Source organism: Diplotaxodon limnothrissa, linkage group LG19 (assembly GCF_057381915.1).
Source record: "Diplotaxodon limnothrissa isolate DT_005_m linkage group LG19, D_limnothrissa_male_GT1.1, whole genome shotgun sequence".
Classification (NCBI taxonomy): Eukaryota; Metazoa; Chordata; class Actinopteri; order Cichliformes; family Cichlidae; genus Diplotaxodon; species Diplotaxodon limnothrissa.
The window spans coordinates 6,466,985-6,488,538 of NC_140614.1; the positions used below are offsets into that span (position 1 = coordinate 6,466,985).

General features: G+C 40.9%; 1 protein-coding gene across 1 annotated transcript in view; it reads left to right on the forward strand.

Annotated features, from left to right (window-relative positions):
- kcnh5b (potassium voltage-gated channel, subfamily H (eag-related), member 5b) overlaps positions 1-20,903 on the forward strand; it is a 189,663-nt gene extending 168,760 nt beyond the window's left edge. Inside the window, exon 13 of the mRNA XM_085379214.1 lies at positions 19,809-20,903. Coding sequence (XP_085235340.1) covers positions 19,809-20,903 — 1,095 coding nt within the window. The remainder of the gene's footprint in view (positions 1-19,808) is intronic.
- Positions 20,904-21,554: the final 651 nt, after the last annotated feature.

The following is a 21,554-nucleotide window of genomic DNA, read 5'->3' on the forward strand; positions in this document are numbered from 1 at the left end:
GACACTGGAATGCTTTATGTAATGGAAAGAAGGATGAATGGAAAAATTCTTTCAAGACATTCTTTATAAAAATTTGCTGCCATTTCCAGGATGATGAAGTTAAAGTGAAGGGGGATGTTTCAGCAAGAATATGATCTTAAACACACAGCCAAGGAAATTCAAATGATTTCAAAGAAAGAAAATAAAGCTGCTAGAATGGCCCAGCCAATCACCTGACCTGAATCCAACTGAATATCTGTGGAAAGAATTAAAGCTCAGAGTTTATAGAGGGGCTCAAGAAACCTCAAGATTGTGGCAGAATTGGTCGAAATCACACCTGAGCAATGCATGTGAATAGTTTCAAAAGGCTTTTGGACAAAGCATTAAACACATTCCAATAAGCATTTTTAAATACTTTTTCCCTCTGTGTTCCTCATTATTACGCATATCCTAATTTATGGACCTCTATGCTTTGATTTCTTTGCATGTGTGGATTGGATGGGTTACCAACATCTGGTGAAAACGTCAAGTCAACAGCACCTTTAGAAATATATCTACTTGGAAAATTGGTGACATGTCCAATACTTATTTCACCTGCTGTATCGTGCACTTTCTCTGCTCGCTGATCACCTTTCATCTTAACCTAGCTTCAAAAGCTTTCCCCTAACTTTATGGTATGGTTTATTTAAGACAAGTTGGTTGTCTGGACCAACAGACCTTCCACTTTCCACTTCTCTCTGCTGTCTACTTTTTCCTCACTTTCCCAGTCATCTGGTGACTCTTTCCTACCACCCAGAAAACTTTCTTCACTATTCAGCTTCCAAAACTTTATCCTTCCTTCTTCAACTTCCACCACAAAACCTTACACTGAAAATCACTATTCATATTTCAATTGAGAGTACAAAATATTCAGCTGTAATATGTGTTTTTTGCATCGTTATGGAACTGACTGACTAACAGATGGTAAAAAAGTGGCATTTTAATCAGTATCACTTCTGCAGAATTTGTATGCTTTGCTTCAACTTGCAGCGCTAACCTGGGAATTCTAAATAAGTCTGCTGACTCTATGTGACTGTGTTGTTTACACCGTGGCATTGAAACTGCAGTGTGTAAAAGGGTTGCAACTACCCTTGCAAGTACTACTAATGATGATGATGATTAAAAAGGGGGGCATACTGTCCATCGTCTTCATTTAGAAATCACATGCTTCAGTCACATGCCAGTTCCAGGCTCAGGTGGTTTTACCTGCAACCCTCTCAGGTTCCAATTCAATATAGTACATGCAGAAATAACACATTTTACACAGATGAGCATTGTTTCACCTATGAAAGGCAAAACAAGCCTATTGTTACCATCTAGGGAAGCAGGTTTGGCACTCATGGGCAGAAAGGTGATAAAGTGTCGATACTGGACACCCAGGGGTGGAATTTTTCTGAAGATCAAATGTGCCCTTTACCTGCCTCTGCCTCTTCTATGTTCCTGACACCCTGCCAACTATAAGCCTGTGTATTGATTCCTGAATTACATAAACTGCCTGTTACTTAACCAACTGTATCTGCATTTGGATCCTGGTTCCAGTTGCCTGCTATAGGAGCTGTTAAACTGCCACTTTCTGCTGCTTCAAACCTTTTTTTTTATAAATGTTATTATTGTATAGATACAGCTAATGTGAGATGAAAGCAAAAACGCCTCGATTGCAATTAAACTAGGTTTTATTGCTCTATTACTTTGCATAATTGACTCTGACAGATTTCTAGCTGGCAATGGTAATGGGAGGGTTTGGATGTGTTTCAGTTTGCTGAGCTGGCTTTGGCTTTATGTATATATATCCTGCTGGTAATTACATAAATTGTTTTTATATGAGAGTGCAGAGTAAGGTAATTTAGAAATACTTTTAATGGAGTCTTCTCCCACCCCCATTCTCTGCGGCCTGCTGGAGCGGGAGGGCTAGTAGGAGGAGTTGGCCGTCCAACTGCGGTCTGGGGTGTGGGGCCTCCCTGCTGCTGCGGAGTCGGGGTGGTCTGCCTCTCCCCACCGCAGGGAAAAGGGTAACACCACCTGGGTCTGGGTGCAATTCCCCCCTCCAGGGGCAAGGGTACCTAGACCCGGTTTGTAGAGTACGCTTGGGGAGTGTGATTGTGTGTACAGCGTCTCTTTATGTCTGTCTCCACGTTGGTTGAGTGTGGAGTAAGTGCATATGAGAGCATGAGGGTGGGAATGGATGTTTGTGTCTGTGTGTGCCTGTATGTCTGTGTCTATATGTCAGGTTGGGTATCAGACGCCACCTCTCTGGGGACACCTCAGGCCCTCCAAGGTTTGGAGGCCTATCTCCACCCACCACCACTTCCCCTGCCGGTGGCGGACTCCCTCAGGTGTCGGTGTGTTGGTGGTTCTTTGTGTCTGGGGGTGGGCGTCCGGGTACACACCGGCTCACTCCTTGGCGGCCGCTTGTCGGGGCCTGGGGCCTGGGGCTCGCTCGGGCCCCTTTGGAGGTGGGGTGCCCCCGGCCTCTCGGCCTGGGGCTCGGTCACTCAGGCACAGCTGGGGGCCGGCGGAGCTCACGGGCGCGTCACTGCAACTCCCCCTGACTTCTGCTCCGCGGCTGCTGGGCGAGCCCTCATCTGGGACTCTCCTCAGCTCTTACTGGAACAGTGGCGCGGCTGCCCCTCTGTTGGTCTTCCATGGTCTCTTGTGTTCTGGGGGCCTCTGGATGTCTGGAGTTTTGATCTCCTCCATACCCGCTTCACACCCTGGAGGACGGGGCTGTGGCCCCCCCACACTCCCTAGCAGATCATTACATGGAGAAACCTTTGGAATGCAAGCATGCTGATCCACACAGGTATGCACACATGGGTATTCACAGACGCGGACTAAAGCTTTCTTGGCTTTAAGACATGCATGCGCTCAAAGCACACTGTGCGCTGTCTATCTTGCGTGCTGCACAATATCGTTTATTATTTAGTAAATATTGATATCTATGACTAGCTAGTTTATTGTGATGGTGCTTTGTTTTCTCTATTATTATGTTGCTCTTTGTTGTTTGCTGTCTCCTCTGTTTGTTTTTTTTTGTTTGTTTTTTTTTTTTCTCCATACAGGTGACCCAGGAGTTCTTTTTTTTTTTTTTTCTCTCTCTTCCCCCCCCTTCTCACCGTCTCTTCTCCCCTTTGGTTTTCTTTCTTTCTCTCCCCCTCTTTCTCTCATTCATTCCCCCTGTCCTATTTATTAAAAAAAAAAAAAAAAAAAAAAAAATGACAAAGGATGAACTGAAGCTCTGCCATCACGTAATGTCGCATACTGCTGTTTCTGATGTCATTTAAAAAAAAAAAAAAAAAAAAAAAGAAATACTTTTAATTGTCATCATCATTTCAATGAGTCTAATTTATTGCAAGTAAATGATGAGGTTAGCTGACAGAGAGCATGTATGCTGTAAGTTTGTAACCTCCAGTGACAGCTTCTTTGGTCAGATATCAATTCAGGCAGCAAAAACACACAACATTGAGGGTTAACAGCATCAAATCTTAAGATAATATTGTGAGTATGTTTGTGAACAGTTATTACTTAAACCTCCATCCACTATAAGCAATTATTTACGTGCAAAGCCATCGGACTCCCTTGTTTTTGGTCTTTACCAACTTCTATCCATTCATCCATCCAGTGCTAATTTTATTGACCTGTGAATTTTGTCATTGTTTACATCAACAACCTTTTTTTCCCTGACAAAAACAAGATAATTAATAAAAACGAATGCACAAGGACAAAACATGATCAAATGTTTTGACAGTTTTGTCAACGAATAAAGACAAGATGAAAATATATCGGAAAGACGAGAGCCAATCAAACGTATTCAGTTGTGTAGAAAGATGGGACACGTTTGGAAGGGATCCAATTAGAAGTTATCTCATTGTGCAGTATGGTGAGAACAAACGTTTGATCTTCCCCTGGTAAAAACAAACTAAAATAATTTAGATGCCTAAAATTTCATGTCAAAATTAGCACTTATTAGTACAACCAAGTTATGATGGTAAAAATGTCCATATATATTATCATCTTTGCTTCAAAGGGCAGCACGGTGGCATGGTGGTTAGCACTGTTGCCGCACAGCAAGAAGGTCCTGAGTTCAGTTCCACCATCAGGCCGGGGTCTTTCTGTGTGGAGTTTGCATGTTCTCCCCGTGTTTGCGTGGGTTCTCTCCGGGTACTCCGGCTTCCTCCCACCATCCAAAGACATGCAGCTTGTGGGGATAGGTTAATTGGATAACCCAAATTGTCACTAGGTGTGAATGTGCAAATGAATGTGAGTGCGAACGGTTGTTTGTCCCTGTGTGTTAGCCTTGCGACAGACTGGCGACCTGTCCAGGGTGTACCCCGCCCCTCGCCCTATGACAGCTGGGATAGGCTCCAGCGCCCCCCCGCGACCCTGAAAAGGATAAGCGGAAGTGAATGGATGGATGGATGGATGCTTCAAATGCTCCACAGTGTTAATCAGATGTTCAGTGAAGAATTTCTGTTTCTTTCAAGACATGTCAATGTGTTTGCAAAACTGTACAGAGCTGATGGTGACTAGGGGTTGGCCTAGATGTATCCTAGATGCATTCACATGTATCGTCTTATCGATATATTGTAATTACATCTCAAATTAAAGTAACGTAATTTACAATATTGTCACATAATAAAACTGAAACTGAAAATTATTTTTCACCTGGAATGTTGTAACATGTTTCCAGTGCATCCGCCTTTACCACTGTTTAACTGGTTTAGTAATTTTCATCCACTATTCGCTCTTCCTATCATATGGAGTGCACCAGCATGTGCTCCGGTGATGCCTGGTGGAGTCTTTTTATTGTTTAGTTTTGGCCCACACATCATCAGCTGCTACTGTCTCCTACTCACGTGCCCTCACAGCCTAGCTGTGCTCGATACTGTAGTTTTGCCTCAAGTGATGAAACAAATTTCCTTTAGCAGGAAAACTTTTCTTGCTCTTTTTGCAAAGCATTGTGCGTTGCTGGAGGTTGTTGAAGTAGCTCCCTTTTTGCTAAATCATCATCGGAAGGTGACACGCTTTCTCTCGCAGTCAGACGTGTCTGGTCTCGTCTCATTGTTGTGCGCACTAGGGAACGTAAAGGCATGGTGTCACTATATCATTAATATGACAGTGGAATATCACATCCCTAAAGTGCACACCTCCCAGATCTCAGTAACAAATTCTGATTCTATAAAAGCTGACTGGTTCACATTACTCTTGGTTCGCTACTGTCCAACACTAGAACATTTGTAGTATTTCTAGTAGGGATTAGTGACAAATCCAGTATTAAAATAAAGCTTCATTATGTTGGATCATTTTTCCGTCAGTATAATCCTCACAGCAAACTGTGGTGACTACTATAGTGACAGAAACAGGTATGGTTTTGTGTAAATCTTAAGTATGATACATTTAAATAATAAAATCAAACATAAATGCATTCTGCTTTAGACAGGGCAGCAGACTTGCTCTAATGCTGTCGTCTACCATTTTTAATAAAAAAAACGAAACTTTTTACTGAAGTGCTGACCTTCAATTATCTTCTTATTTTTTGGTGTTGTTGTTCAAAAGAGGCTGGGGTACTGTTTGAAACGTTTCATTAAAGAGTGTTGCAAAAGTGATGATTAAACAATACTATCATCTTTATTTCTTAAGATAGCATGTTCATAACACCCAAAGCATGGCAAATTGGATTTTTCTTGGAGAGGACAAAATAACGACTTTTCATTTGATACTCTGGGAACTGAAGAGAGAAATAAACTGAATATAACTTTCTGACTTATTGACATTCTGCTTAGAAGCGTGTAATAACTTGTAACTGAAAGAGGTGGCAGATAAATTGGGTGGATATATTTATATCTATAGCGATATACTGCGCAGTACATCTCCACAGTTGAGATCATCCTCAAGAAAAACAAAGTAGTGCAATTTTTTCACTGATCATATCATTAAACTTTCAATTTGCTTGTTTTTATCCGCTTATTAAAGTTGACACATTGTAATTGGAAAACCAAGAAACCTTTTTTGTCCTGTAGAAGGAGCGACCATCTTTTTGTTTAATTAGTTCTTAAGTGGCAGAGGAGGGAACAGGTTCTACAAAGGCTGAGTCCAAAATAATTGGACTCAGGCTGGGCTGCCATCTGCCATGGAAAACAAATGTTTGTCCTTTAAGAACTTAAAAAGAAACATGTGTGCTTGAAATCTTGGGTTTATTAAAGAGAAACGTTGTTCTCAAAATGTAAGCAGACTGAAGCTTTTCTTAAGGAAAGGAAATATGGAGAAAGGCTGAGATATGCCAAATTACTCAAGACCAGCAATTAGAATCAGTGGAATGATGAGTCCAAATGAGTTATGTTTTAGAGCTGTTTTTCAGCTATTGATGTTGGAGATCCTGTCAAAACTGATGGAATACAGTAAAAGCAAATCGGAAGATGATCTGACCAGGCTGCGGCATTACTGAAGCAGTGTGGGCTCATCCTGACAGAACAAACAAAATTCAGACGACATCCTAAGGAGAGCTTTGGCTTGCCTTTCAAAAAAGCCTATTAGCTTTTTCTGAACACGATTTAAAGAAAGTTTGCTTAAGAGAGTTTAGGCTCAGTAAATTGTTGTATCTATTTAGAAAAAATACAGAAATGAGGGACTACTTAAGACTTTTGCACAGTACTGTATATGTGTCTGACCCGTTACATAAACAAGTCACGCTCTCTAATGACCTCCTCTGTCATTTCTGCCACAACATCCTCTCACCTCGTTCACACGTAGCTGCTTCCCGTTGAACAATTACAGTGACGAATGAGTGAGTGAGAGCGCCGCATGACTGTAGGCAGCTCTGCATAAACGAGAAACCATCACTAGATAAAAAAAGAAAAAGAGATTTCTTCTTTAGGAGTGAAGTGAAAATGATAAAGGAGTGACATCAGTTCATAATAATATGTAGCCAGAGAAAGGGAGAGGCTGGAGGTAATCATGACCCACAATGCTTTGCAGCAAATTCTTTACGGGCCACAGTTGATATTGAGTTTGGTAGATAAGGAGGCAGAAATGTCTGTTATTCCTCCTGGTCATTTTCTCTTTCACTCTCACGCCTCATTTACTCGTGTTTTTTTTTTTTTCATTGTTTCTTTCTTTAGGCTAATCTTTACTTTATATAGTATATATTTCCAAGATGTGAGCATTTTCAGGAGAAACATGTTGCAAAGTACCTCATATTAACATCCATAGCCCATTTGGTAATCTCTAATTGAAAGTCACGAAGACTTTGTCAAACCTTTTTCCAAACAGGTTACTGCAGAAAATGATCTTAAAGCAATTGCTAAAAGCTTTTACTGACATTTCTGTTATTATATACAAGTACAAGGATGTTCTAACACATGATGCGCAATGTGGCGTATATCAATAATGTTTCTAATGACCTCTTCATTGAAATTCCCTGTGTCACAAAGTCACAAAGTTATGCATCAAATATGACACACTAGGTGTTAGGGGGTCTTCCAAACATCAGCTGTACAATAACTGCCTTTAAAAATGATGCATAAAAGCTTTTTGTTTCATCCTTATTGTAAGTACAACAGCATTAGTCAGCATTTCCTTTGCCATCACTAGTCTTTATGCAAGCTGTAGCTTTGTATTAAAAAGCCTGACATTAATCTTTTCACCTACCTCTAAAGACAATAAACATATGTATCATATATTTAGCAGTAAACATGACCTTTCTCTAAGCTTAATCACACTGCAGTGAAGGCTCTCATATACTCTATGTATGCCATATTATGTGTGCAATTACAGATTCTTCCTGTAATGACGTTTTTGTTTTTTTGCAAGTGGTGTGCTCTTTTCCTCCCGCTTTGTCTAACCTTTCTCAGCGTAATTAACTGTACAGTGTTATTTTTCACTCTCTGGCCCATCTATTTCCTTTCTTTCTGGATCATCAGTTTTTCTTGTTGTGTCATGTTGCTCTGTTAGTATTTCAGGTCCTCGCTTTCTTTGGGTCCATCTTCTTAATGACGTATGTTGTTTCCTGTTGCTGCTCAGCTTTAATTTATCTGCCCTCACTACTTTATTCTTTGATCCCATTCTCTCCATTTTCCACTCTACTATTTTCTTTCTCTTGTCTTCTCTGTCTTTTTGTTTTGTCATGTCTCTTTTGTCCTGTCCACATTTTCCTCTTGTTATCCTTTCATATTTAGCACCGCTGTATTGTGTGGCCAGGGTCTTATAAAAGACAAAAAAGAAATGAGCATAAGATCATAGCACTTTATTCTGTTCATACATACAGCATTAAATATTATACACATCAGACACTTACTGCATTTAATATTATGTAATCTGTCCTCTTCACATTTCCTCCTCAGTGTGCAGTGTTTGCTATTTCGTTCCTCCCCTCCAGTCAGAATATCATGACCTGAGTAAAATGAAGACATTACTCAGCCCAACCAGCATCTCTGTGCGAACCCCTAAATAAACCCTGACACTCTCCTTCTGCTCAGCTCTGCTCTTGAATATTTAAACAAGCCTGACGTACATTTGGACAGCTCGCAAACACAATGTCACATTTGATGTGAGTCCCGCTCCAGCTCTGTGCTCTCTTTCGAAATAGTCATGAAATACACTTTCTATTTAAACTGTTTTTAAAACTTTGAATTCCCAAATAGATCTTTAGTGCCAAGATGCTTCGAGCACCTCTGCAGAGAACACAGGCATACGCATGTTTCAAATGTGATTATCCATTTCTGTTTTAGCTAACTGGATTCAGTCACTTGTCTGAGGATGCATTTCTCATTATCAAGCAGATCGCCGCACACGACTTGTTAAAATGACACTGCTCATTCTGTCCTAATTTAAACTGCATCATAAAACTCTCTCCATTCAGCCCTGTGGGTTAACAGAGTTTACAGCTGGTTAGAGGTTTAAACTGAAATCTTTTTGGATGCATGAGGTAGAAGGAAGAGTTTTGATGTAACTGATAAAGAGACATAAAATACATGAGTTTCAGGAGCCAGACAGTCAAAAGAAAATGGCTTTTTCCTCGGAGCTCTCTGCCCTGCATTGGGCACGTGTGGAAAGGTAGAGGCATGGAGAGTAGCAGCGAGAGCTGGACATAGAAGAGTGCCAGCGTCAACAGCAGAGTTGACTTTGATTAAGTCAGATGCAGCATGGAAGGAGGAGCTGAGGGTGGAAGTGGGGTACAGAATGGCATGCAGATGCTCATCAACTTTGGGGAAACTAAACTGTGCTCTGTGAGAGATTTGCCACCAAAAAGTGGTCTGCTCATTGTTTTCAGCCACATGGACAAAATTCATGAAACAAAAGCTTCGGTCACTCTCAGTCCATGTACAGTAATCCTGCAGCAACACTACTGCAGGGCTGCTGTGTGTGTGTTAATATTATAATATATGTACAGTATTTTGTGTCTTCATTCATGGTTATTTTGGGGAGAATTCACTGCCTTTAATGGTTTGGTTGGTTTGGAAAGTAGTGATGGCAACCAGCTTCTTTTTGTTTGTATCATGGATCATTTCAAGTTCAGTTATTGATAAATGTGCAGTTTGTATCTTTCTGCTTATTTATTTATTTATACTTCTGCCAGTTTGAGTATTTATTTGTATTCTTATTTCATTTCATGATTTTACTTTTAGTCTTGGTTCAGTCTCCTTTTTTAATCTTTTATTATCCTCAGAGTTTGTTTTTCCTGCCCTCCTCTGTTCTGTGTCAAGTCTGCATTTCTGTTCCTGTGTTCAGTCACTTCCTGTTTTATTTTGTTAGTCACTGGTCTCTTGTGCTTTTTAATTAGTTTTGCATCCCTTGTCTCGTTTTCTCAGTTAGGTTCAGCTGTCCTCCCAGATGTCTCCTGTCAGTTTGTTTTTGTTCATTGTTGCGTCCTCCCTCCTGGTTGGGTTTATGTTCCTGCTCTGTGTTTCTCTAATTTTTGGATTCCTTTGTTTTGTATTTTGCTTGAGTGTAATGTTAAAGCTGTTTTTGACATTCTGTCTGCCGTGTTCTGCAACTGAGTCCAAATCCTGCCTGTCACACAGACGTTATGACAGTATGATCCAACACAAACTTCAAGTCCAGCTCTTCAACAATTCTACTGTAGTTCAATACAGAATTGAAACCTCACTCTGCCCTATAGCTAGCATAAAATGGAGGAAGAAAACTTTAATACACGAGCTTGTTCACCATCTAAATTCCATGTTGCTTTCTAACACTCTCTCTTCATTGTACCTAAACTATGCAAAAATGCAGCTTTCTTTCACCCTGATGTTGTGCAGTTTGCTGAGGGACCATTTTTTAATATTTTTTATTTTTAAATGTTGGACTAGTTTTAACCAAGGTAATGATAATGCTGCTACTGAGTAGAAAATTGTGCATTGAGATGAATGCTAACATTTGCTTTGTGCAGATGTTGAACTAGCCAGCAATTAATAAGCCGGCTACCTGACATCAGTTGTTTGATTCAAAACAATTAAAATGACCTTGAGTGTCACTGTTAAAACAATAAGCATGGTTATATTTCATGGATGATTAATATAAAATATTTGAAAAAGACTGGAGGTAATGAAGCTTAATGACTGGTTCATGTTGTTCAACAGGTAATCCAGTTTAATATATTTATTTTCCACCCATTATTATTCCCCATATTTGTCCCCCATAACTGAATTATTTGTTCAACTGGGAAGGCTGGTATTTACATTTGGCTGTACATGTATTGCGATGGTGGAGCAGACCACTAAACCCAACCATGTAGCCACAAAAGAGATGACTCCAAGTTGGCCTTTAAGTTTTTCCGTTAATGCAAATCTGGTTCTACTCATGATGCTTTCATCCTCTAAACTAAACATGCATTTTGAAGCATTTCTATTTTTTACGTTTTTGCCCATTTTTGTATTTATTTGTTGACCAGGGCTGTGTTAATGGGAGTCACAAAACAAGCAGAAGAGCAGAGGAACTTCTTTACTAATGAGCCATTAGTATGAGCCACAAGCAGGTCGCTTCCACCTCTCTAGAAACGTTTCACCAGAGTTATTGTGTTGATTTGGCTCCTATGTAAAGAGAGGGACACACTGGACCTGTGCCATAATAGTCAGTCACGGTCCCCTCGCCTCTGCACTTTGTACAAGTTCATTTAACATTCATATATCACTGGGGTGATATTTCTACGTGTCTATATGTCTTACAGTTTTTTAGCCTTTCTGAAATGGCACAATGTAATTATGGAAGCAGCCACTTCCACTACCTGACAGTAAGCGACAATAACTAGATGGCTACCTTCAATCTCAGATGAATAGATCAGTAAATGAGCAAAGAGAAAAAAGACAGGAACGCCAAACTGAGGGAAGTCGGCCTTTAAGAAATCAGATTCACAACAAACATGAGCAGCAACAACTTAAGGCAGCGAGCCAGAGAAGCAGCCAGACTGTCTCAGTGCCCTTCTATGTTTTCATTCTATGAATCCTCAAATTTGCATATGAAGCTCTCAGGGGAACCCAGCAGTGCTTCCAGTGTACTGTGGGCGGACTATGAAAGGACCGTACGGACTTAATGGACATCAGCTCTCAGATAATTGCCGCCAAAGTGATTATCCTGTGGAAAGGTGGTAACATCAGACTATTTCAATGTGCAATTTCAGGTCCTACTGACCTTTTGACTGGTGCTGAAACATTAGCTGATCAGTCAATTAGTCAATAAGGAGAAAATGGACTTGAGAGTATGTTTGCAGAGCTCATACTTGTGACCTTCTGTGACAATCAGGTGAACACACACGCAGACACACACACTAATACGTTTTTGGGACAAACACCTTTTTAAAGTAGCACAATAGTTTCTCAGCAAAAGCAGAGAATGAAAGAGACAGGAAGCAGCCGTTCTACCGTTCACCTACAGCTGCACTGTGTCTGTACCTAACTACTTGCACAAATATTAGATGTTGAAATCCAGGAGAAATTAAGAATTAAAAATTGTCATGCAAAATACAAATCCTTGTTCCTGCAAAGTCTGTGCTTTGTGCAGCTTCATTGCATTATCTGTTGAAAAATACATTTCAGAAGGCAGAGCCTGGCCGAGGTTCTAACAAAACAGGAGAAAATCAGGAATAAAATAAATCTGGTGCACCAGAGTTGTTGTGTATTAAATTATTAATCAGCGTTTTGAAGCTTGTGTGCAGGTTGCTAAAAAGTCAACTTATGGGTTAATGACAGATTACTATACTAGCCATAACAAAGCTTTGTTAGCAGCCTCCCATAGCAGGGAGGATTTGTGATGAAGGTAATAACAACTCAAAGTTTCACAACTTTTGTCTTTATGAAGAAGGAAAAGGCATCTCGGCCTGATTATCAGCTTAAAAACTGTCTACTTTGGCTTTTTGTTTGACCATATCCAGATAATTTTTTTGTTTTTTTGTTTTTAAACAAACACAAGTGCTGCGCGTAGTACGTGTCCCATTTATTTTATATTTACAAATGAAGCACAAAGGAGAAGCTCTAAGAGACACATCAGGTCGAGAGATTGAAAAGATGAAAAAAGAAGAGCCAGTAGGAAAGAATCATTAATTGAAATACGCTGCTGGTGAATTTGGAAAGCTTTTAAAAAGCTTGTGAAAACGCTACTCGCCAAAGGGAGGAAATCAAATCCAATTCCTTTTACTCCTAGACATGAACAAACATTTTGATTCAAATGAAGTACACAAGCACTAATTTCAGAATCTATTCAAACACTGAGCTGAAAGGTTTTATGTAATCAAAGGTCTTACATATAAATGATATAATAGGATTCATCATTTTAGCCTTAATGTCATCTCAAACTTTTCATGCAGTAAATCCAAAGCCAAAACCAATCTGCCAAGATTTTGTGGTGCTGCACAGCAGAGCTCACACTCCACTTTTTTGTATTCTTTGTAGTAATCATACTGGAACGTCAGGTTCACAGTAATCCCTGCATTAATTGGACAGCTGTTCAGCCCAGTGGTTCACAAGAAACCCATTTATCTGTCTTCCCTTTCCTTATGACTTCTTACTTCGGAATGATGCTGAGAGGGAGCCGTTCAGCAGCATTCCTCATAACTCCTAGTTATATTCTGTACGTGAGTCGTGGAGGACAGCCACTTCAGACTCCGAATGAGGCTTCGTATGTGAGTGCTGGCTGTCAAGCAGGCAGAAGGCCTGAATAATTGGGTCAGCTTTGGGTCAAAGGTGAGAAATGAGTCAGGTCCCTCTAGTGTATGCAGTCAGAGCGATCATCCTGAGGTCCACTGAGCCACCCAACAACTGTGTAAACCCAACCAGTTTTGTTTCTTTTAAAAATCCAGCAGGCAAAGTGTTTATACTGATGGATCTGAATAAAAATTACTGAGAGGGATTTTTAGGGCTGTTCTAGGTCAGAAAAGATGTTGGGGTGGGGGTAATAGTCTACAAAAACCTTGAAACCTTGAATATCTGTTAAGGTTATGGAGTCATACATTTTTAAGAAAAACCCTCAGGTTCACGTTTAAAATTTCTGGGAAAGCAAAACATGGAATACATTTTTCGTTTTTTTCCAGGGATCACAAAGTTTCACTTTAAAGAGGTCAGATCAACCTCACAGACACCACCAGAACACGGAGAATTTAACAGACATTGTTAGTGAGGAGATGCAACAGACTCTGAAATGGATTAATGGCCAAAACTACAAGTTCTTTCATGTTGGACCGATTTTCAAAGTAGACGTAATCAGGTCATCGACTGCATCCATGATACTGGCAAACATCTTTATGCTGTGATGAAAACCTTCTGCCGTGACTGTGGAAATACCAATGTTTCTTTTTCAACTCAGACATTTTCAACAGGTTTTTCTTTTTGTTATTAATACTTAAAATAAAAGAGACAGACTAGCTGTTATCATTACTTTAGGAAAAGAACATTGGTCAAAACACAAATCAGTCAAGAAGTTAGCAAAAACACATTCCACCTACTCCATGCCACAAACACACAGCTCAAACTCTGCCAAGAAAATGTCACTCTGGCCCCGGAGCATTCGTCTCCCTGACCTTAAGTACTCGCTTTCCTAATCACTGAGTGAAATCTCAGGGCGGTACCTACCTACAGGGCTTCAGAAGTGGTCGAGCATTGGCAGCGTGGGCAGCTGCAGACTGCTTGTTTGTCTGCAGAGCGTGTCTGCTGTCAGATGGGGGCAGTGTCAAAAATATGCAATACAATATGTCTGTGGGGTACGCTTGCTTGTGCTGTGATGAAGAGCAAAGTTAGAACATACAAAGAGCTGAAGGTCATCAGCATTCAGCATACTACACATGTTTGCATTGATTGAAAACCTCTTTCCACTGGCTCTCTGTAGGCCAGTGCATATGCAAACTGGCACAATTGCAGTACCATAAATTAAGCATAAAGCAGGATAGTGAGCAAAACACCCCCACAAGCAAAACCACAGTTCACACCAGGTCTGTAACACCGTCATAAATTACGGTATGTGTTTAGCATCTTCAACTTTATTTTCATTTGAGAAAAGTAGCAGCATGGCTGCTAGCCAACGCCTTAGTTATTGCACCTATTGTTTAAACATACTCACTGCAAAAATAATGTTGGCACTAAACAAAGCCCATTGTTCTCCATTGTGTATTCTTATCTGGCAATACAACTGCGTTTTACATCTGAAAACTAAAGTCTACACAGATAATAGTACTCATGAGGTTCAGGTTCAGTTGTTATAGATAATCTGGCGGTTTCACAATAGATCTCATTTTTTTCATTTAGTTGAAACATGTTTACCGTAAGAGGATTTGTCTCTACTTCTGAGCCATATAAAAAATGTATTTGACATTTATGTGGTATTTAAAAACCAACTCTTCACACAAAAATTTAAATCCTCCTGATTTAAAAAAAAGTGAGATGCAAAAAGGAGAGACAAGAACTTGGATCTAATGTTTCTACATGTTAAAACCAGTGTTGGGATTTTTACTCCAGAAAATCAATGTATCATTACTTTTCTTAAGCGTAATGCAGTATGTTACGTAACTACTCACTGGAGAAAGTAATTTGTTACACTACTCATTATATTACTTTCTCATTAGTCCTTAAAATGAGCTGAAACACACCGTTTCGTAATTATCAGTTAACAATGCAAACCTTGTGTTAGTCTGTGGGACTGTAATCTGAATCCCAATTCTAATGAGAACATAACTAGTCTTTGTTTTAGTTTAGTTAAAGCAAAGTTGAAAATCAGTTGAAAATCAGCCCAAAGAGATAGGATCGTCACACTGTTTCATACTCTAGAAACACAAATGACTCATCACTACTTTTGATACCTGTTTTAAGTTCGGATTCTGCCTGCTGGGTTGGGGGTCGGCATACACTTAGCTTTAAAATCCCTCTGTGTTCTTGGCTAGCTTTGCGTTAGCATGCTGTCTGTGCAAATGTTCTGTTATCAGTAAAATCCATTTGTTTCTGTCTTGGATGCAGTTTCCACTTTACTATTAAGCTCTTGTCCTTCTGTGCTATAAAAATACAAGTAATGTGCATATCTCTACTCAAAAGCTGTAGCCCTGCACACAAACTGAAATCAAATGACTGTAGCCCATTTACGCAGGGGGAAAAGGCTGTTTGTTTGATGTTTTGTTTTTATTTTTTATTCCTCGGCCAGATAACTGGATAACCTTTGTAACACAAGTAACAACATAATTAAAAATGAATAAAAGAAGATTTAAATGACTGAATTTAATACTAATCCGTTACTTCACTGTTACTGAAAAATGTAATGCAATTAAAGTAATGCATTACATGTAATGCGTTACACCCAACACTGGTTACCCGACACTTTGTATTTAACCACAAACTATTATCAATATTATCTTTGTCATGTCTTCTTCCAAGAAACCAGTAATGTTGAGTCCTGTCAGTACTCAAAGTTCAGTAGTTCATCCCTAAAGTGACAGCAGAGTTAGTTTGTGTGAGCCATATGTTGGCAATAACCAGCTGATAAGTTTGAGTCAGTTTTGAGTCTCGGGTATAACTAGTCAAGCAGAAATCCACAACAACTGCCTCAAGGCGTTTTACATTGTAAGGTAAAGACCCTACAACGATATAGTTCAAATCAAGAGTTGGCTGATTGATTGGTTGAAAAGACGCCGTGAGTTTAGGAACGACTTGTATAATTAGACAGGAAATTCTTGGTGAAGTGAGCATCCCTGCCTCAGGGTCGATAGTCAGCAACAAGAGTGTGCAAAGATTAAATATTAATGCCCAAATGAAACAGAAACAGAAACACAGAGAACTTGAAGGGGAAAAAAACACTATAAGATTATTATTATTGTGAAAAAGTCCCTGACATAATGGAACAGATGCTGTCGCTGTAACTAAAGAAGCTGTGGTTCAGCTTGGGCCACTGCAGTCAAAAGGATTGTTATTTTCATCACCACTGTCTGTTATGTGACTTCCCCACCCAGAGCAGCAGCAAAACCCCAACACTGAACAGAGCAGACACGATTAACAAGGCGTTGGATTGCAGCTTAAATAACCTGCGGTGTTAGGGATTTTCCTGTTGAATCACTTACCAGTTTCAGCCCCTATTACCAGTAAAATGGCATTTAAAAAAATTTAAAAACTGCTCTAGACCTAATCAGATTTAGCTTAATGCTGGGCACTGACAGCTTATTTGGATGCGCAAAAAAAAAAAAGCTTCTAAACCAGAAGACTGTAATTTAACAGTTAACCAATCAAAAATGTGATTTCAGTCAGGACAATCAGTGAGCAATCAGCAGTCAGTGGTTATTTAAGCTTGTAAATAACCACTAAGGGTGGAGTGGGTCATTTACTAATTGGAGGGTTGGTGGTTTGTTTCCTGGCTGCTTCAGTCTACATACCAAAGTGTCCTTGGGCAAGATTAAACCATGACTTGCTCGAGTTGAAAAGCATAATAGGAGCCAGTCTATTTATCATTCATTTAATTCTTTTTAATTTGGTGGCATTCTTCTAGGACCAGCAGCAAGACACTGCTTTAGTTAAAAACTTCATTAAAAGGAGGAGTTGGGGCCAAGATGGGTTGTAAAGGGGCTTGCAGGTAGTAGCCACTGTGGGTGCACTAAAGCAACTCAAATACTAAGCTCTATGTGAAGTTTTCTAAGAGGATTGGCTGAGATTGTCCCTGTGGCCAGCATTTTCAATCGGTAAATTGACTGAACAGGCAGAAGCGTCAGTGAAACATTTCATCTACACAAACAAAAGGCAAAAATATATTTGTTCTAGAGCTGGGCGATATGAGATTTTTTCATATCACGATATGTTTTTTTCATTTCAGGCGATAACGATATCTATCACGATATAAGCCAAATAACTTGTAAGAATTTGTAAGATTTAAATGTGCCGTTGCTCACAAGTAAAATGTGAAATAATCAGCAGCTTGTTTTTATTTAAATATTTATTTCCCATAATAAGTTCAACAGGGTAGATGTACTTAAGGAACATGAGACTTTTTCAGATAAATAAAGGCAAATATTGCAAACTACACAAAAGGCAGCCGCTAAAGCGTTTAAGTTTCAAAATAGAACAAATGAAACAGACTAAATTGTCAATTCCACTTAGAAACAAAATATTAATTCTAAAAATAAATCTTAGTTTGTTTTACAGAAGAACAGACAAAATTGACTAACTTTTGTCAATATCAAATAAACTGAGAACTAAAACTCTCCTTGTTGTATAGCTGAGCTTTTCAAACAGTTTTAACAGTTACTTTAGTCTGACAAAAGCCGAATGACGAATTAGCGCTTCCAGTCAGAGACTGAGGCTACGTCCACACGTACACGGGTATTTTTGAAAACGGAGATTTTCCGTTTTCGTTTTAAAAAATAATCCCGTCCACACATAAAGGCAGAAATGAAGGAAAACGCTGCTATGAACATGCCAAAGCAGCAGGTGGCGCTAGATTCCTAACCGTGCAGAAATGTTGGCCAATCAGAAGTCTAGAAGCCTCGGTGGGAAAAAGTAAACAAAGCTGCGGCATAGAAGCAGAACCGAGTCGTATGTGTGGACGGACAGTAACTGTGTGTATATGTAAGCATTTAAACACTGCAGAGAGTAGAATTAACAGTATTGTAGAAATTCATTTCACCGAAACAATAACGTGGCGCACAGTGTGACGCATGCACCAGTTTATTGTATTTCCAGACTTGCTTTCGGCACAATTTACAGTGCACGCTACTCTGTTTTTTGTCAGACTTGAAATAGCCGAAATACCTTCACACTACGGAACTTCTATGGCTCTTCCGTTCGACAATCTCTCCGGCATTGGAACCATCATCTGTTTTCTCTTCGGTCACGCTCGGTTGATTTTTCTAGTCGGCACACTCATTTCCTCCATTATGCGCTGGCTGCTTCCCAAACAAACACACGTGCGGCTTGGCACTTGTGCTGTACGTAATAAGTCACGCGACGTGACGCTGCGGCTGTGATTGGTTCGGCTCTGCGCTACTTAATTTGGATTGGCTGACCTGTTTTGTTTTTTTTTTTAAGAGGACAAGAGCGGCGAAGTCTATCGCGATAGTTTAATTTCTCTATCGAGTAAAAGTTATATCGCGATACATATCGTTATCGTTCTATCGCCCAGCTCTAATTTGTTCCAGATATTTCTTCTGGGGGAGTTAGTTTGGACTGTGATGAAAGAAACCTCTGTTTTACTTGACAGTTATCTGACACTAATTCCTTTCAGCACTTTCACTTCTGCTGACATTTAATCTAATTTCAGCTGACACTCAGTATCCCTTTCACTTTACCAGATGAAGCACTTTAATCACACTGTTTAGATGCACTTTGTATAACATCTGCAATGCATATCATGATAATAGGAAGGAACATTTACTGCTTTAGTTGATATGAAGCAATGACGGTTCATCATGTTTGATCCGATCACATCATGTATCATCAGCTCAGCTGTGACAGAGATTCTCCTGATTTGTATTCAGCAACAGTGGACTCATTGTTTTTGTCAGAAGGTAATGAGTAAGAGAACAAAGCCCACCAGTGATAGCTTCTCATTTACTTTTTATCAAATCGTACTCTTCTTGCCAAAAATTCATTTAATTAAAAGTGCTAATCTTTCAGCTTATGCCTCCAGGTAGACATGGAGATATGAAGTGACACGTAAGGCATTCCCCACTCCCACCACAGATTCTCTTCTAGCTCAGAGCAGCTTCTAGCTTGGGTTGGCTCAGCAGCTCTCGGCAGCAGGTTGGACGAGCAGGAAGTATGGGTGGATGAATGGAAGGAGTTTAGGAGATGTGCTAGATGTGGTCAGTTGGGTCGATTATGGCTGGGCAGCGAAGTAAGCGATTTCCCCTCGCTTCCATCTTTAAGTCAAACATCGACTCGGCTCCCCATCCATTGGGCACCGTTATTTTAACCAAAAATAACACTTAAATTACCAGTTGGATGGCTGGCTGACTGCCTGGCAGGGATTTCTGTCATTTCCAATGTAATTAGGGTGTAAGAGGAGCCAGAAGAGAGCCTGGCGCCAGGCTGAATAATACAGGCGAGGTGTAGGAGCACTGATGGATAATTTAACATGACTGTCCAGAAGTCAGCTACATTTTGCAGTACCTGAGTGCACTGCAGAAAGAATGTGTCATGTGTTCTAAAGTGAAAAATGTTAAAACAGATCGTCAGATTTCCATAACAATAATAAATCTTTGTTTACTTCTTGTTGTAGAAAAATGCTTTTATCTCTGATGAATTATGTGCAATGCTCATCGGGGCGCACCGGAGACAGAATTACTATTCATAGCATTCATATGAAATGCATTTTGCTTATTTATGTGTATCCCTCCTCCCCCGCAGATAATTTTCCGCAAGATCAGTGAGGTGAAGAAGGAGGAGGAGGAGAGACAGCGAGCGAAGAACGAGGTACAGCTCACCATCCCACAGGACCATCCTGTCCGGAAGCTTTTCCAGAAGTTCAAGCAGCAGAAGGAGCTCCGCAACCAAGGAGCCGCAGCTGCCTCGCAACTAGACCTGGAGAAGAACCAGCTGCAGGTGGAGCACCACCAGCACCTGCATCCTCACACCCTGCAGCTCGGCCACTCCAGTCTGCAGCACTCCCTGCCGCTCACCCTGCAGCGGCCCCTCACCTCCATGCAGAACGGGGCTCCACCCAGCAGCAGTGTTCTGACTGTGTCTCAGGTCACACCCATGCAGAGCTCTCTGGCTTACGGCCATCCCAGCGAGGCACCTGCAAAGCAGAACAACTGTGACATCATGGAGCTGCAGCCCAGTTCTGCTGGAGGGGGCAGCGAGCAAACTGTCAGGCTCAAAGTTAGCACCAGCCCTGCGCTTGGAAAGCCGGCCGCCAAGGCGAGTGGCTGGATGCGCCTCAAAAACAACATGGCTCCGGCGGAGACGAGGAAGGAGGGTCTTAACAACAATGTCAAAGCTGTTTCCGTGGAGATGCTCTCTCAGGACGGTAAAGGTCGGGAAACAGGGGGGAGCAGGGATGGAGAGGAAGGTGGGGTCTCCAGCAACAACCCACTTCGCAAGACGGACTCCTGTGACAGTGGAATCACTAAGAGCGAGCTGCGCATCGACCGGGCAGGGGAGCCGCGGACCCCAGCGGCAGTTACCCCACTTCTCCACAGCCCTCTTCCCGGAGGAGTGGGGTCCCCTCACTCTTTCTGCCCCATACCGGAACAGGCCCTGCAGGCTGCATTGCACGAGACCCGGATGGAGCTCCGGGGGGACATCCAGACTCTGGGAGGCCGTCTGGGCGCCCTGGAGAGTCAGGTAGCTGAAATTATCAAACTGCTGTCGGATAAGAGACAGCCGTCCACGGGGGCGCCACCTGCCTCTGCCACGCCCAAAACCAAAATACAACGGCAAGACATTTTCACCGTCTCCAGGCCCGTTTCTCCAGACTCAGAGAAAGACGACGGGCTCTGAAGAGAGCTGAACCAGCGGTGCAGAGTGCGCACTGGACTAACAGAGATTATATTAACATTAGCTCTATCAATTCAAGGTTACTCTCATTTTTGGGCATCCTCTTGGACTCTCGTACACCGCTGGTCTCAATTCCAAATTGAAAAAAAAAAAACTGGCTTCTTGTTTGCACACTGATTTTTTTTGTCTCCAGGTGATGTGAGAGTCTTTACTCTCCAGTCACCCGGACTCTGGTTTCTTTTTGATTGTACATACCTCTCTATGCATGTCCAGCTGGATTCTGGCCTGCCAAAGAAACAACTACTAAACGTACTTATTGCCTGTATATTATGCAGTTGACTGCATGCAAATAAGATTCAAAGAGACATTTTATTGAGCTACACTGTACATATAAATATTTTTCATTGATGAATTTACTATGTGGACATTCAGGGTTTGCATACTAGTAGCACTATAAACATTGAATATCTCAAAGGGTTTACAGGCAGATGGATTGTGCATGGATTATTTATACATAGAGAAGTTATAAGGGGACAGAGGTTTTGTTTCATTTCTTTTGCCTGTCAGATGAAGCAGATGTGTGATTCTGTTCTCTCACCACAGAGATGCTCGGATGTGAGGATCAGCATCTGTTAAAACAGGGAGGGAAATTTC